We start from the raw sequence: 15,495 nt of genomic DNA, 5'->3' as shown, positions 1-15,495 counted from the left end.
GAAACAGATAATATATAAAGGATTAAAGCTGTTGAAACTTACAATGCATCCCTGTAAATCCGCTCGGACAATTACAATAGTACCCGGGATATCCATTATTGTACGCAATGCAGGTACCGCCATTATAACAAACGCGACTATAACAGGTGCCATAGCTCATGCTTGTTGTTTCGTATTCATCACCTTGTAGAAAAACCGGAATATCCATGAATTGTTATATAATCAAGTATCGAGGTTTATTTTTCTTAATTTTATTGTTCACATTTCCTGAACGAAATATGCACCTGCACAGGGCATTTTGAAGTTTAAAATAACACATTCAAAACTAGCTCAGTGATGAAATAGCCAACTGTCAATAGAAACGATATTTGTGTACAGTCACAAACGTTGATGCAATAATTTCTATATATTTTAAGCAATGACACAAAGTGTTTTCGTTAAACAAAATTAAAAAAAAAATTTCCATGCATATAAATTATGTAGCTAGGACTAACCATCACCACAATGTACTCCCACGTCCTCGTAGTGACCACAACCAGTAGTGCCCCAGTCGCTCAATCCACATTCTGCTATGTCAGTTTCGTAGCCATTACAATTAACTTGATACAATATTGGCCCACTCCCCGTTCCATAATGGGCACTCCCAAAAATATTACTAAAACATTTTTAAAAAATTAAAAACAACCTAGAAACCATTATCAATGGAATACCAAAAACATTCAAAGGAATATAATTATTTACTTTGTTTGAAGTTACTTGTAATAGATGTGTCCTCTGGATTACCTAGCTAAACACATTTATATATTTTTTTTGAAACTAGACTTTTACCCGTGCGAACACGGGTTGATATTGCATATGATATCGGACATTTACAAAATTGATACATGAACACACCGTATTGTTGACATTTACATAACCAAGCTTCAAATCTATAATAATGCTATTAATTTTACTACGCTTTGCTTAGTAAGAATAATCTGTGTCTCGGGACGGGTCTTCGCCACAGTTAAAATGCCTCCCATATACCTGTAATATAGCAGAAAATTGCAGGATCGCTCCGACACGATTTAGGGTTTTTTTCCATAGTAATACACGGTATTAGAGTTATTTCCCGTAGTTTCTTTGATGAACAGAATATATAGCAAATTTCCAATGAAAGTTTACACGCATTTGTTTTATCGTTTCTGAGTTTATTCATGCAAATGTGATATTGTGGAAACAAAATAAGAGCCGCTTGTGATTAAGCGTGAATGTAATGCGCATGCGCTAGATTGTAAAACCCAGATGATTTCCGGAATTTTTTGAGGAGCGAAGCTTGATTGAGAAAAATAATTAATCGATATTAAAGACCAAAAATTCGAGTCTATTATTTTAATATAGTAGTATAGATATAAATGGAGTTTCGAGATCCTGTCATTTGTTCTGATCACAAACAATTATATTTCATTGATACCTACTTATTAGTTGCGTACGTACTACTAACATCATAGACAATCGATGGGGATAATCATTGCATAGATGCACAAACGAAAACGTAAATAGCTTACGTAGAGGAGTTGAATCCAAGCATCCTACAAATGACGTCACCGTCTGCTTTATTGAACCGATCGTCACATATTGTTCCCCATTGTCCATTAAGGTAAACTTCAACAGTGCCTCTATCGGAATATCCACTTCCAACTAATCTCACGTCTAAGATAATCAAAAAGTCTTTATTTTAGTTTGCATTTTATAGGTGATTTATAATATATGTTATAATTAAATGAATTAATTGTTTTGTAAACATGAAATGTGTTGAATTAATTAATGCAGATATCAGTTGCATTATTCAGAAATCTTTTGACATATGTGTTTTAAATATCTATTTTTTGTTTAAATATAAATTTTCAATATCTACATTAATTGACATAACATTTAATTCTTGATTTTAACGTTAAAAGGTTTATACTTTAAATCATCACCTTTCTTGTAAAAGACATAGTATTTCCTTTCTGAACATTAACTAATTGAACTAAAATATAAAACTATTACTAGTACTTATATTTATCTTGATCGATAATTTGTTATATTAAGATATCGTTAGTTGTAGTTGAAAAAATAATTTCATGTGATAGCATAAACAATGATTGTTCGACTTTAATTCAAATAAATAAACCCAACAAAAAAAATTTCTGGTGACTTTTTCTTTAAGGCAAAACAGCCTAAATATCGTTTTAGGTATCCAAAATATAAATCATATATTTCTTAATTAACGATTTAATTAAATACCCTTGGTCGAATAATTCATTCTGTCAAGATATATTCTGGTTTACTATTTTTTCTCAACAGATGTTTCAGCCATTTTTATCATATTTCTTTCTGGCCAAGATAAGAAATATGATATTCAAGTCTTACTTGTATATCCTGATTATAGATAAATCAGTCCATGTGGGGTTGAATATGAAAGAAAAAGTAAAATCATGAGTGGAATTTAATATCATATATGAATGGTGTAAGTTGGCATTGGGTTTTTTTGACTGGTAAAACAATTCTTTTAGATATAATACACGTAAAAATGCGATTATACATGTGTTAAATATCAGAATAATGTAAAACCTTTTATTAAGGTCAATAAATATTTATATTTAATATATTAATTTATCGAAAATTGTATTAAAGAATTGAAACAGGGAGGATTACATGTGTTTTATTATTTTCTCTTGAAGATTTAGAAAATAAACATGGTTATAACTAAAAAATAATAAAATAACACAGAAAAAAAATTCCAAACTTTTAAATGATAAATTAAGAAATATCCATAATCTTCTTCAAAATACAAGTTGGCAAAAACACATGCCAGTGTGATAGTTTTATATTTGAAGGTCTGCAGCAGGTACATTTATACAAACAATTTTCGGTTCGCAAACTAAAATAAATAAATTCTAAGAAATAAATTTTTAGGTTAGTAAATCCTGAAAAATTCATTACAATTGGGGACATGCATGATAGGTAAAGTCTAGAGCAATAAATGCTATGAAAAGGTTTTATTTTTCCAAGACGAATTGTGAATAGCTATTAAAACCTCTAGAAAATGAATAATTCACTCACCACAATGGACACCTGCGTCCTCTCCATGACTACAGTAACCGATTCCCCATCCCCCGTTTGATCCACATTGTGCTATATCAGTTTCACTGCCACTGCATTGGACATTGCCTAGCCAAATCGGCCCAATACCAGAACCAAAGTGTGCATTCGAAAAATAATTCCTACATGAAAATTGAATAATTAACACTTTTTTCGAGCTAACTGTTTTTATCAAATGGTATATTCATATTTGTCAACATTTAATTCCAATTTCAAAATATCTGTTTTTCAACAAAACCGATTTTAACTGCACCTTCAGCTACATATATTTATTGTCGGTCTTTGTAAACAAAATCGAATGATTTCAATACATATTCATTTACCGTGAAGAGTTATATCCCAGCATCCTACAAATGACATCACCGTCTATTTTATCAAAACCATCATCACAAATAGTTCCCCATCGTCCGTTGTGTAACACTTCGATAGTGCCTCTATCTGGGTATTCACTTCCGACAAGGCGTACTGCTAAACGATGAACCAAAACCTTTACATTTATTTAGGATAATTTTTTTTGTTCCTACTAGCCTTACATCTTGAGCAACAATTAACAAGAGCCCTAATTACTGAGAATGTCTATACCCAACAAGAGGCCCATGGGTCACATCGCTCACTTGAAGAACAATAGGTATGATAAAATCAGGTTAATGGAATCAAAATACACACTACTGTGGTTTCATCAATATTCGTTGAATACCAATTTTCGTGGAATTCGTTGTTAAGTTGATCCACGAAATTAAATGTTCATTGAAGTTCAATTTTAACTAACATTTTCTATCGAAAGGAACATTGGCCACGAAATTATGTATCCTGAAAACTGTGGTTTTCAGAAAATCCACGAAAATTGATACCCACGAAAATTAATGAAACCACAGTATCTGGACAATGTTGTGTAATACATGTAGATCCTGTATAAATAAAAATCCATGTTCCTATTGAATATTCTTTTTCCTATTAATATTTTCCCTTTTCTAACAGGATAATTTATAGTCATAACACATGTTGAGCATTGCAGTTCTCAAAATGATCCTAAACAATTGTTTATAAATATGGGGTATAAACCTATATTAAACTCTGAACCCCTTGTGACGCCCAAGAGTTGTCCAGGGGCCAAAGTCTACACAGTTTAAAAGAATAATCCGGCTGATAAGTTTCTGAAAAGATTTTTAAATAATTACTCTATTTAATCATATGTTAAAATTCGACCCCATTGTGGCCCAACCCTACCCCCGGGGGTCATGATTTCCACAATATTGATTGTATATCACCTGAAGATGCTTCCACACAGGTTTAAGCTTTCCTGGCTAAATAGTTTTTGAGAAGAAGATTTTTACAAATTTACTCTATATATTCATATGTAAAAATTCGACCCCATTGTGGCCCCATCCTACCCGCCCAGGGGTCAGGATTTTCACAACTTTGAATCTACACTACCTTAGCATACTTCCACACAAGGTTCAGTTTTCTTGGCTAATTAGTTTTTGAGAAGATGTTTTACAAATTTACTCTATATATTCATATGTAAAAATTCGACCCCATTTTTGCGCCATCCTACCCCTGGTGGTCATGATTTCCATAACTACCTGAGCATACTTTCACACAAGGTTCAGCTTTCCTGACTAATTAGTTTCTGAGAAGAAGATTTTTAAAGATTTACTCTATATATTCCTATGTAAAAATTTGACCCCCAGTGTGGCCCCAACCTAACCTTGGGGGGTCATGATTTTCTCAACTTTGAATCTACATTACGTGCGCAACAATTGCCTTAATTCTGATCAAATTAGCATTACAGTACCAACATATCTTGACAACACAACTAAGTACAGTAGATCTTGCTAAAAATAAAATTGAAAATCTGCCAATTTTTATCCACTTCTTTTTTTGGGGGTAAATACCAAGCTCCTTTTGTTGTTGTACCTGTAAGAAGATATTTCTCTATTCCTATATACCCCCTCCCCATTTCGTGGCCCCACTTTTCTCTTGGAAATCATGGTTTCATCAAATTTAAATCTGTATAACCTGTACTTTCACACTAAGTACTGAGTTTTGGACCGAAATCTTTCCTAGAAGATCTTCTCTACATATTCCTATGTAAAAATTCAAACCGCAATCACGGCCCCACCCTACCACTAGAGACTGTGCAAACTTAAATTTACACTACCCGATGATGCCTCTACACAAACTTTTCTGGCCAAATAGTCTTTAAAAAGAAGATTTTTAAAGATTTTCTCTATATATTCCTATGTAAAAATTCATTCCCCATTGTGGCCTCACCCTACCCCTGGACTATTATTTAAACAAACTTGAATCTATACGATCTGGGGATGCTTCCACTCGAATTTGGGCTTTCTTGGCATGATATTTCACATTTTTACAGATTTTCTCTCTACATAAAAAAATATCCCCCATTGTGGCCCCGCCCTACCCCCAGGGACCATGATTTGAACAAACTTGAATCTACATTATCTGAGGATGGTTACATGCCAATTAGAGCTTTCTTGGCCAAATAGTTTTTAAAAGATTTTTTTTAAAAGATTTTCTCTAAATATTCCTGTATGAAACTTGATCTTCCAAATGGGGCCCGCTTTACCCCCCGGATACGATCATTTGAACAAACTTGAATCTAAACTACCCGAGGATGCCTCCACACAAGTTTAAGCTTTTCAGGCCAAATAGTTTTTGAGAAGAAGATTTTTGAATAATACTAACAAATTTTCAATAAATCTCAATTATCTCCCCTTTAAAGAGGGCGTGGCCCTTCATTTGAACAAACTTGAATCCCCTTCACCTAGTGGTGCTTTGTGCCAAATTTGGTTGAAATCTGCCCGGTGGTTCTTGAGAAGAAAATGAAAATGTGAAAAGTTTACAACAACGACGACAACGGACAAATTGTGATCAGAAAAGCTCACTTGAGCCTTTGGCTCAGGTGAGCTAAAAAGAAAACAAAAGCAGAAAGAAAGAAATTCACAGGCAGAGAGATGGGAAGATTGGTTTCTTTCGAATATTTTCTAAAATGGAACATAAGATTTAAACATTATATGTAATTCTTACCTGTAGTTCCATACGAAGATGTGCTCATCAACATAGAATCTGTAAAAGAAATAGACATTTTTCGAATGTTTCTGACAAAAATAGTCTACGAAAGTACAATGCATCCGATATTTTTGTTGTTTTTATGAATGTGTAATGACAAAAAAAAAATGAAGATTTATTAAATTCTATCGCATGATGCCTTCCATACTATTAAAAAAAGATATGTCCCACTTGTGCACTATTTTGACAATTGATAAACTCACTGCATTGTACTCCCGCATCTTCACTATGAACACAATTGTGTATTCCCCATCCACCTGATGCACACTGCGATATGTCACTTTCATAACCTTGGCAACCCAAATCATCCAACCATATCGTCCAGTTTCCGGGACCAAAATGAGCATTGTTGAAAAATGACCTGAAAAAGTTTTTTATTTAAATCAAAACATTAATTGCTAAATTCAATTTCTTTTTCCAAAAAAAAAAAAATCATTTGATTTTTTTGTATACTGCATGCATAGATACATGTTCTATTATAATTCATAATAGGTTTACAAAACTTCGACTATTAATATATACAAAAATGCTCTCCAATATACCTATTATAAAGACCACAAAGGCTGAAGTATATGTTTTATTGTAAACTCTTTTTAAATTTCTTTTTGAATTGATCTACTGATTGTAAAAGTGTAAAATCATTCTATTCTACAGTGCATCGTCTATTCTACAACTGTTTTAAAACATGGTCTGATCCTTCAAAAGATTATGAATTTCTAGTTTAACTGATTCTTTATGTTTCTAAAATTGCTACTTATGATATTCATATTTAATTCTTAAGGTATCTGAAAGGATCAAATCACGAAATAGTAATTTTGAATATTTAACTTTGTTAAATACAGTGACAATTGTATCGGTACCAATGAATCATTTTGCGTTCATGTAGGATGCATTATTAACTAGAAAAAAAGATGTCACATAATAGATCATTTAAGTATAGTTACTAACCAATAATTTATCTTTAACCTGACATATTGAGTTTTTACATTAACAGAAGTTTACTTAACGAGGCCTTCATATCCTGGATGGCGTCCTGATACTGCTAGCGCTTTATAAAATATTTTTCTCTTACATAATGTGTTTGCTTTATCTCATGAGATGTGATTTTATATCTATTAGGAGATGCACGTCGATGATTGTGGCCTTTTAGATTATATTTATCTTCTTTAAAAGGATAGCTCTTTATAAAGATGTAGAAAAAATTTGAATAATAAATCTAAAATATTGGACAACAATGGTTTAAAGCTAAAGAAATAATGTCTAAAATTTTAAAGTAGATCTCATTGTAAATTTATCGACCATCCATCCTGCTTAAAAACAGGTCTTGTGCTTTGCGTAGACACTGTATTTATTAAAAGCATATTAAATTTTACACAATAACTATTTTATTTCAATTTGAAAAAATGATTTAAGTTCGTGGACAAATTGAAATAAAAGCAGTGCTCAAAAGGTATGAATTTATAAAATGGCATTTATGTGTCATAAAAAAACGTCCAAATTGATGTTGAATTAAACAGTAAATTGAGCAAATTGCATAGCTGCAATTTCGAAAAAGCTACATAATATTTGAAACAAATAAAATAATAATTAATAATCAGAGAAAATTTTTCCAGATGATTACCCACGTTGGTTTCTGGATCTTTAATAAAAGGAAAAATAATAGCTATGCAAAAATGAAAAAAAAAAAACATGAAAACCACAATACGCTTTTCGTTCATTCGTACAAATCACCATAAAAGATATTGTGATTGATAATAAAAACCAATTTAGAAAGAACAAACAGAAAAATGTATGTGGTAACAATATTTTATAGAAGTCTTGTCTCGGTTTTAAATAAAATTGTTGTTATGATGACATTCGAAAACAGAATACGTCTATGATTGATTTGATAAAGAAGTTTTTGTAAATTTTTAATTTTTTTTTCAGACACGTCAACAAGATCGGCGACTACCACTACATATTCAATTCAGAGATGAACTCATACTATTTGCTATGTTTCTCCATCCTCGGCGCTATCCGTTCAACCACAAAAAAAGTATAACACAATGACTTCAGAACATGCAGTTTAAAACAATCTCATTTGTATTGGACGTTCATTCTACACTGCCTTACTATTAAACATGATTTGTTTGAACCATTCCGGTAAGAACCGGAAGTGACAGTTGACAAAATAAAACCCGTTAAACGCATCGCCAATCAAATTTCTATAAATCATGAAAGCTGCGTGTCTCAATCACTTACAGTGACAGAAATCTCGAGGACATCAAATTTGTTAAAAGGAAAGCTACAAAGAGATATTTGAGATATTTCACCGGAAGTAAAATGTGTTTGCTAATTTAACATTATATAGATGACATATGTAAGATTGTATACTGATATTTTCCTTTTATGTAAAATGAACAAAAAAACCCAAATTTTTCAAGTGCTTCCGATGACGACCGGAAGTTACGCCGAACAAAACAAAATAGTGTTAACACTTGCACATACAAAAGTCTATCATCCAACAAAGTTTCATTGTTCAAGACTTCACCGTTTTTGAGATCTCTAGGAACCAAGGTGTTTTTGTCTCGGGACATGAAACGGATAAACGGAAGTGCTCAATGTAAATTGTATTTAATATATTTTTTTTACTTGCCCTTTCTACTTAATTGTTCATTGACTTCACTACAAATATCAAAGGAAAACAGTTAAACTGAAAAAAAGCTGTATTTGTTTGAACTCTTCCTGTGTGGACCAGAAGTGACGGAAGACAAAACAAAACCGGTTAAACACATCGTCAATCAAATGTCTATCATCCATGAAAGTTTTGTGCTTTGCTCACTTATAGTTTTTGAGATCTCATTTGTACAAAATGTGTTTGAAAAAAAAGCTAACTGGGATATTTGAGATATCTCACCGGAAGTAGATTTTTTTGTTGATATAACATCGCATAGATAATCTATGCATAGATTTATACTTATATATTTTATGGAAAAGGAATTTTATGCGAAAAAGTAGTTATTTTTGAAGTGCTTGCGGTGTCGACCGGAAGTTACGACGAACAAAACAAAATAGTTTAAACACATCTACAGCTATAGGTCTATCATCCCACAAAGTTTAGATGTTCAAGTCTTTACCGTTTCTGAGATCTCGTTGATACAAGCTTTTTCAACGCGGGACAGGAAACGGACGACCGGAAATAATTTTTAACAAAATGAAAAAAAAACACCTCGAGATATTGTCATTGCTTTTATTTCAGAAAAATTTACAAAAATTTATTCAGCCATCTCTGAGAAATCTTGTGGACAAAAAAAGGGGAAAAAATAAGAAGAAGAAACATTATAATCACTATAAGGTCTTCCGTTGGAAACGGAAGACCTAAATTATGTAGGTCAGAATATGACCTTTTGTTGTGAAAAAAGTCAAAGCTGCCAATTTAAGTTTAAACTTTGTTTCATGGTGGGTATCATATTCTTAAACCGGGTCCAGAAACTATTAGTCGGCATGAGATGTATTTGTCAGTGTCTTTGGAGGTACATTGAAGAGCTTCATTTAATACTTTATGTATGTATTTTTTAAAGATAATTTTTTGTACCTTGCTCCACTTCTAAAAAGAATTTGTTTTAATTTATACATTTAGAACTGAAAAATCAATCTTTAGGATTGGTATATAGAGATATGTCACATTCAACACCGATTGTTTTAATAGTGTAATTATAGACTAGATTTTCCTTGATTTAAAATTAGATCACATGCCGATTGATAAAAAAGGGTACCATATTTTTAGACAAAGCAACAAAACTAATATGCAAGATTAAATTTGTTTTCTTTACAAACGGTTGTAGAGTGGACGTCAAAGACTCTTTTATATTTTAAGATATTAAATTTTCAAAATAAGTCTTCAGCTGCCTGTTGTACAGCTGTTGTAAGTGATTAAAATCGCATCATTCTGCACTTGTGTGCACAATTTACATACAAAACAAGGTGTTGATCTCATATTGCTATTTTAATATTTTGACAACAGTTTTGGCCAGTTTATAACTAATAGAATTAATAAGTCTGTTAAAGAAATCTTTACATTTTGGTCCACATGTGAACAGGGTTGATACCTACATGTATATATAAAACCTGTTTAACTTTAATATGTTAACACCACAATCTACTTTGTAAAAAGAATACAAGAGGCCCATGGTCTACATGGCTAACCTGAACAACAAGTTCTTGTATTGTTCTCTTTCATAATTATGAATATAAAACTTTTTAAGATATTGTTAAACTCTCGAAAATTCTCTTATTTAACAAAGTATTAAACAATGTATAAAATCATTAAAAAGAAGGCTTATCTTTTGGACAGCATATCCTAACATCTAAGATGCATTTACTAGACAATTTTATTATCATAGGCCTCAATGTATCAAAGATAAAAAAAATTGTGAAATAAACGATAAAAAAGTGAAAATATGTCACTGTGACTTCAATATGTGGATATTAAGGTATAAGAATTCTTACATGGTAATACTACTAAATGTGGCATTGTTTATAGTGAGAAGAATATTTTTAAGCATTTCTTCTGTATACTTCTAAATTGAACTATGAACCCACCTTGGGGCCCCAGTATTGGTCCAGCGGTCATGACATGAGAAAGGGAGATAATCACGAAAGAGGGAAAATAAAGTTTATTTTTTAAAAAAACTCACAAGAGCCACTGCAAGAGAAGTGTCAATATTTGTAACAAAGCTTTTATATATAGTGAAGATTCTAAATTGTTAAAACAGTGATTCCCGGGCTAACACTTGGCCTTCAAGAGGGGTTCAAAGTTCACCATATGAATATATAGAAAAATAGTTTTTCTTCAGACAGACGGACAGTCAGACGGACAGATAGACGGACGAACGGACTCACGACGGACAGCAGATGCATGATTAGAAAAGCTCACAGAAACCTTCGGTTCAGGTAAGCTAAGAAAGTTTTCACTAAACATGTATGTAAAAAGTTTGAAAAAGGGAAACAAGATTGGCGCTCACCCGTGTTAAAAAAATCAGAAAATTCTTAACTGTGTGTGTTTATATAACTCGATTAATGACATTTTATTTTGACGAAACATTGCAAAAAGGACCAAATATTTACCATTATAAACATTAAGAAAGGGGAAATGGGAATTAAAAAGTTGATTTCAAATCATGTCTATATCCCTCTGATTTCTAAACAAACAATGATACTCACAACATCCCCCAAAAAATGTTAATACACATGTTATGAGTTTGATTGCTTACAAATCATTTGAAATCGTTTAGAAAAGTTTGATTTGATGTGTTTGTTATGTAAATAGCCTTTTATCTTCAACCATATCATTGAGTGCAAAAGATTTTTGATATGGCTAGATATCTGCCCATCCCCCTCACTCATTTTAACTAAATTTTAAATAGTTTAGAGGATGTCACTCACAAAAATTTTATTATAAGTCATCTTAGTCAAATAGCTATTTATGTATGAAGTCACCAAAATGGGTAATTCCCACCATATTGCAAACAAATGAAAATATTGTAATTTTTTTTCTTCATATTTTGCCTTTGGAAATAAAGAGTGCAAGTCTGCTCAAATACGAATTTAACTTAATGTGTTTTTGTTCATATAATTTTAACGCATCATAGTTAAAAATGTAATGGAGCAAGCATGCGCTCGATATTATCTAGTCAAAAAACCAAAGGAAAACACCCATATTTTGCTCCTCAACATTAATTATCAAAATATTGTACAAGTATGATGCGGCTATGATAAAATACTTGTGTTCGGTACACGAAATATCGATTGAAGTAGGATTTTCAAATGTATCATAACTTACCTTGCCGAATAATATCCCAACATCCTACAAATAACGTCAGCGTCTACTTTACCAAAACCATCATCACAAATAGTTCCCCATCGTCCGTTATGTAAAACTTCGATAGTGCCTCTATCGGGATATTCACTTCCGACAAGCCGTACTCCTAAACGATGAACCAAAACCTTTACATTTATTTAGGATATTTTTAGTTCAGAAAACTTAAATATTTAATGACATTAAAAAGGGTTTGTACTGATATTTTTGAGTATATAATTTTGGATTAAAAACAGGTTAAACAATGAATTATTGCAAAGCTTGGTTTTTATGATTTTTTTCATACATGTCACTATCACGAGTTAAATTCACTTATCAAAGTTCCCTCCTTTTTATTAACCTTATTGGAAGGAGAAGTATAAGGTTATGTAAAAGAAATTAAACAATACGACTAAGCAATAATTTTGAAGGAAAGAACTCTTTTATTTGTCAATTGTAGGTCACATTTATGTGAGGAGATTGGATGACTGAGAGGTCCACATCTGTGCTGACTGTACAAAATCTTTTTATAGAACAAAATTAATTTGAAATTGAAATCCAATGAAACTCTGAGATTTATTTAAGTTTAGCTGCAGTTAGTTAATCAAACGTTTACTAAGTTATACGTCGTCACAGAGAGCTCTAAAATGAACAAAAATAATTCTTTATAAATCTAAATTTTGCTTTTATATCAAAATATACTTGTTTTGAGTCCATATTACCTTAATATTAAATGTTTATGTTTTTCTTACTTGTAGTATTAGTTGTTGTGGTCATATAAGTTGATGTTTCATCTAAAAAAATAAAGTTATTGCTTATCATTCAGGACGAATTACTAAAAGAAAAATCGCATGTATGAACATGCAGGTTTTCCCCCTTTAAAATTTTGTTGTCAACCATCCAGCCATCAATCCCAATATTACTTTTTCTATTTGTTTTTATTTACTTTGGTTTAAACAGTTGGTTGGAGTAACTTTGAAAATGAAAATTACATTATTATATTACTTAAATGGGCATGGTCCCGATTTTGGTCAAACATTTTTTTCCCTTTTAAATGCTTACTATGCCTCAGTAAAACTTTTCTAAAAGTCAACCAAAATTTGAGCGTCAGTCGTCAAGTTATAAGTAAAATACAGAGCCGACAATTCTCTATTATTTAACCAAAGCTCAGGTCATTTTTTTGTTTACATTTTTAATTTTCTAGGTTTATACCTAAAATTAATGTGACAAATTCTAGGAATTGTTTATTCATGTTGAAAACTATAATCAGCAAATTCAAAATCAGCTTTAAAAGAACTCTATACTGTACATAAAGTTGATGTAAATAAAACCATGGCACGCGCCTTGAGCTCTGTATATTGCTTATAACTTATAACAACTGACACTTAAATTTAGGTTGATCATTAGAAGTGCCTTAGTAAAGCATTGCAAACAAAGATAGAAAAAACAAATTTGACCAAACTCGTGACTATGCCCCTTTAAAACTGATTAATGATTAGATGGAAACAATTGCGTTCCACTGATAAGGACTATTGTATTTGTTGGGGTTTTTAATGACAAACCAGCGAACCGTCTAAACCCAAAAAAATAAATGCATACTAAATATATATAATAATTTTGAATAGTAGATAATTATTACAATTTCATATATTCAATCATCGTGTATAATATTAAAAGAGATAATGCTGTCTGACCTTATTTACCATTTTTTAACTTAGAAAGGATATGTAAGTTTGAGTTTAAACCATAATGGGAGATTTTAGATGGAACTGTATCAGTCAATGTGTAAACAAGTCAACTCTGTTTTTATATGCATGCATACCTTGCGATGCTAAACATAGGTTTATCACTCTATTTATTCTAAGTGTAAATTTGCCATTACATTGTCAAAACTGATCTTAGATAAAACAAGTAATCTTTTTCAAATGATGAAAGCATTTGGCAGCATTGCAATGTTTTTCTTTTTTTAATCCTTTTTGAAAGATCGGGGTCAAAGCAGATGTTTATTTTTTTTTATTAAAATAGAGCTAATATATATCCTTTAGTCATTTTTTTCTAAAGGAAATTTAGTTCTATACTTCATTACATCTAATCAAATGTTATTATCAGCATAGAGACCTTTGAATCCTTAAGCGACATTTATGTATTGTACATATCCCTACTTAAATAACTACTGAACTTACAAGCATCCGCCGTTGCTGCTAAAAAAAATACAAAACATTGTAACTAGAATGTCACGTGTTTGCAAAATAGAAACTTCATAAAAATTACAATACAACATGACTTTATAACACGACTGATATGTATATATCTTACTTTGAGCCCACCACGGCAAGGCTGTAGATGATCCTGAAATATTTAAATATTAAGTCATGTCAGAAAGTTCATAAAAAAGACTTTATGATATGTGCACAATAAAACTCTATCTTACGAAAATTAAAAAAAAGCGTTCCGCCATTTATGTGATTGCACAATTACTTCATTAGTTCAAAAACTGAGAGAACCAAAAAAATTAACAAGAAATAAACAAAGAGGGCTGGAGTAAGGGTGTATAGATAAATTAGATGATTTTAGTTCAAAAGAAATTCAACAACAAAGAACAAAGAGGACTAGAGTAAGGGTGTATAGGTAAATCAGGTGATCTTAGTTCAAAAACTGATAGAACCAAATAAATTTTATACGAAATAAACAAATAAAACTTGAGTACGAGTGTATAGTTAAACCAGATGATCTATTTTTGGCAGAAAATTGTATATTAATCATTTGTATGAAATTGTTTTTTTTTCGACGATTTTGTTCACAACCATAAACATATATTTAATATTATTAAATTGATTTATCAGTTGTCTGCCTAATTTCAGGATTCAAGTCCAATAATAATGTTTGTAAATTTGTTTACAACGTTTAAATACAAATGTAATGTTAATAGTAGTGAAATTAGTAGTTTGAAGTAATAAATTAATATAAATGTTACAAAGACATTATTATTTATAGTATTTGTAAAATGTAATATTTTTTTACATTTCTAATAAAAATCAAACAAGAGGCCCATGGGCCACATCGTTCACCTGAGGAACAATAGGTATGATAAAATCAGCTTAATGGAGTCATAATACAAACTATCTGGACAATGTACAATAATACATGTAGATCCTGTATAAATAAAATCCATTTTCCCCTGGATATCCTTATGTTTATAATCATTAGTCCCTTTTCTAACAGGATGATTTTATAGTCATATCATATGTTGAGTATTGCAGTTCTCAAAAAGATCCTTAACAATAGTTTATATATGGGATTTAAACGTACATCAACCTCTGAACCTTCTCGTGAGGCCAAAGAATTGTCCTAGGGCCAAAGTCTTAACAATTATAAAGAATCATCTGGCTGATTAGTTTCTGCGAAGATTTTTAAAGATTTACCCTATATATTCCTTTGTT

General features: G+C 31.2%; 1 protein-coding gene across 1 annotated transcript in view; it reads right to left on the bottom strand.

Moving 5' to 3' along the window:
* LOC128181099 (deleted in malignant brain tumors 1 protein-like) overlaps positions 1 to 15,495 on the bottom strand; it is a 54,325-nt gene that overhangs the window by 6,389 nt on the left and 32,441 nt on the right. Inside the window, exons 21-32 of the mRNA XM_052849369.1 lie at positions 14,372 to 14,404; positions 14,239 to 14,256; positions 12,808 to 12,849; positions 12,041 to 12,185; positions 6,423 to 6,580; positions 6,178 to 6,216; positions 3,450 to 3,594; positions 3,088 to 3,248; positions 2,395 to 2,403; positions 1,548 to 1,692; positions 495 to 655; positions 43 to 183 (exon numbers count right to left, since the gene is read on the bottom strand). Coding sequence (XP_052705329.1) covers positions 43 to 183; positions 495 to 655; positions 1,548 to 1,692; positions 2,395 to 2,403; positions 3,088 to 3,248; positions 3,450 to 3,594; positions 6,178 to 6,216; positions 6,423 to 6,580; positions 12,041 to 12,185; positions 12,808 to 12,849; positions 14,239 to 14,256; positions 14,372 to 14,404 — 1,197 coding nt within the window. The remainder of the gene's footprint in view (positions 1 to 42; positions 184 to 494; positions 656 to 1,547; positions 1,693 to 2,394; positions 2,404 to 3,087; positions 3,249 to 3,449; positions 3,595 to 6,177; positions 6,217 to 6,422; positions 6,581 to 12,040; positions 12,186 to 12,807; positions 12,850 to 14,238; positions 14,257 to 14,371; positions 14,405 to 15,495) is intronic.

The sequence above is a fragment of the Crassostrea angulata genome, chromosome 4 (assembly GCF_025612915.1).
Source record: "Crassostrea angulata isolate pt1a10 chromosome 4, ASM2561291v2, whole genome shotgun sequence".
NCBI classification, from domain to species: domain Eukaryota; kingdom Metazoa; phylum Mollusca; class Bivalvia; order Ostreida; family Ostreidae; genus Magallana; species Magallana angulata.
Note: the sequence above shows the minus strand (reverse complement) of the source record. Positions and strands in the feature narration are given on the sequence as shown.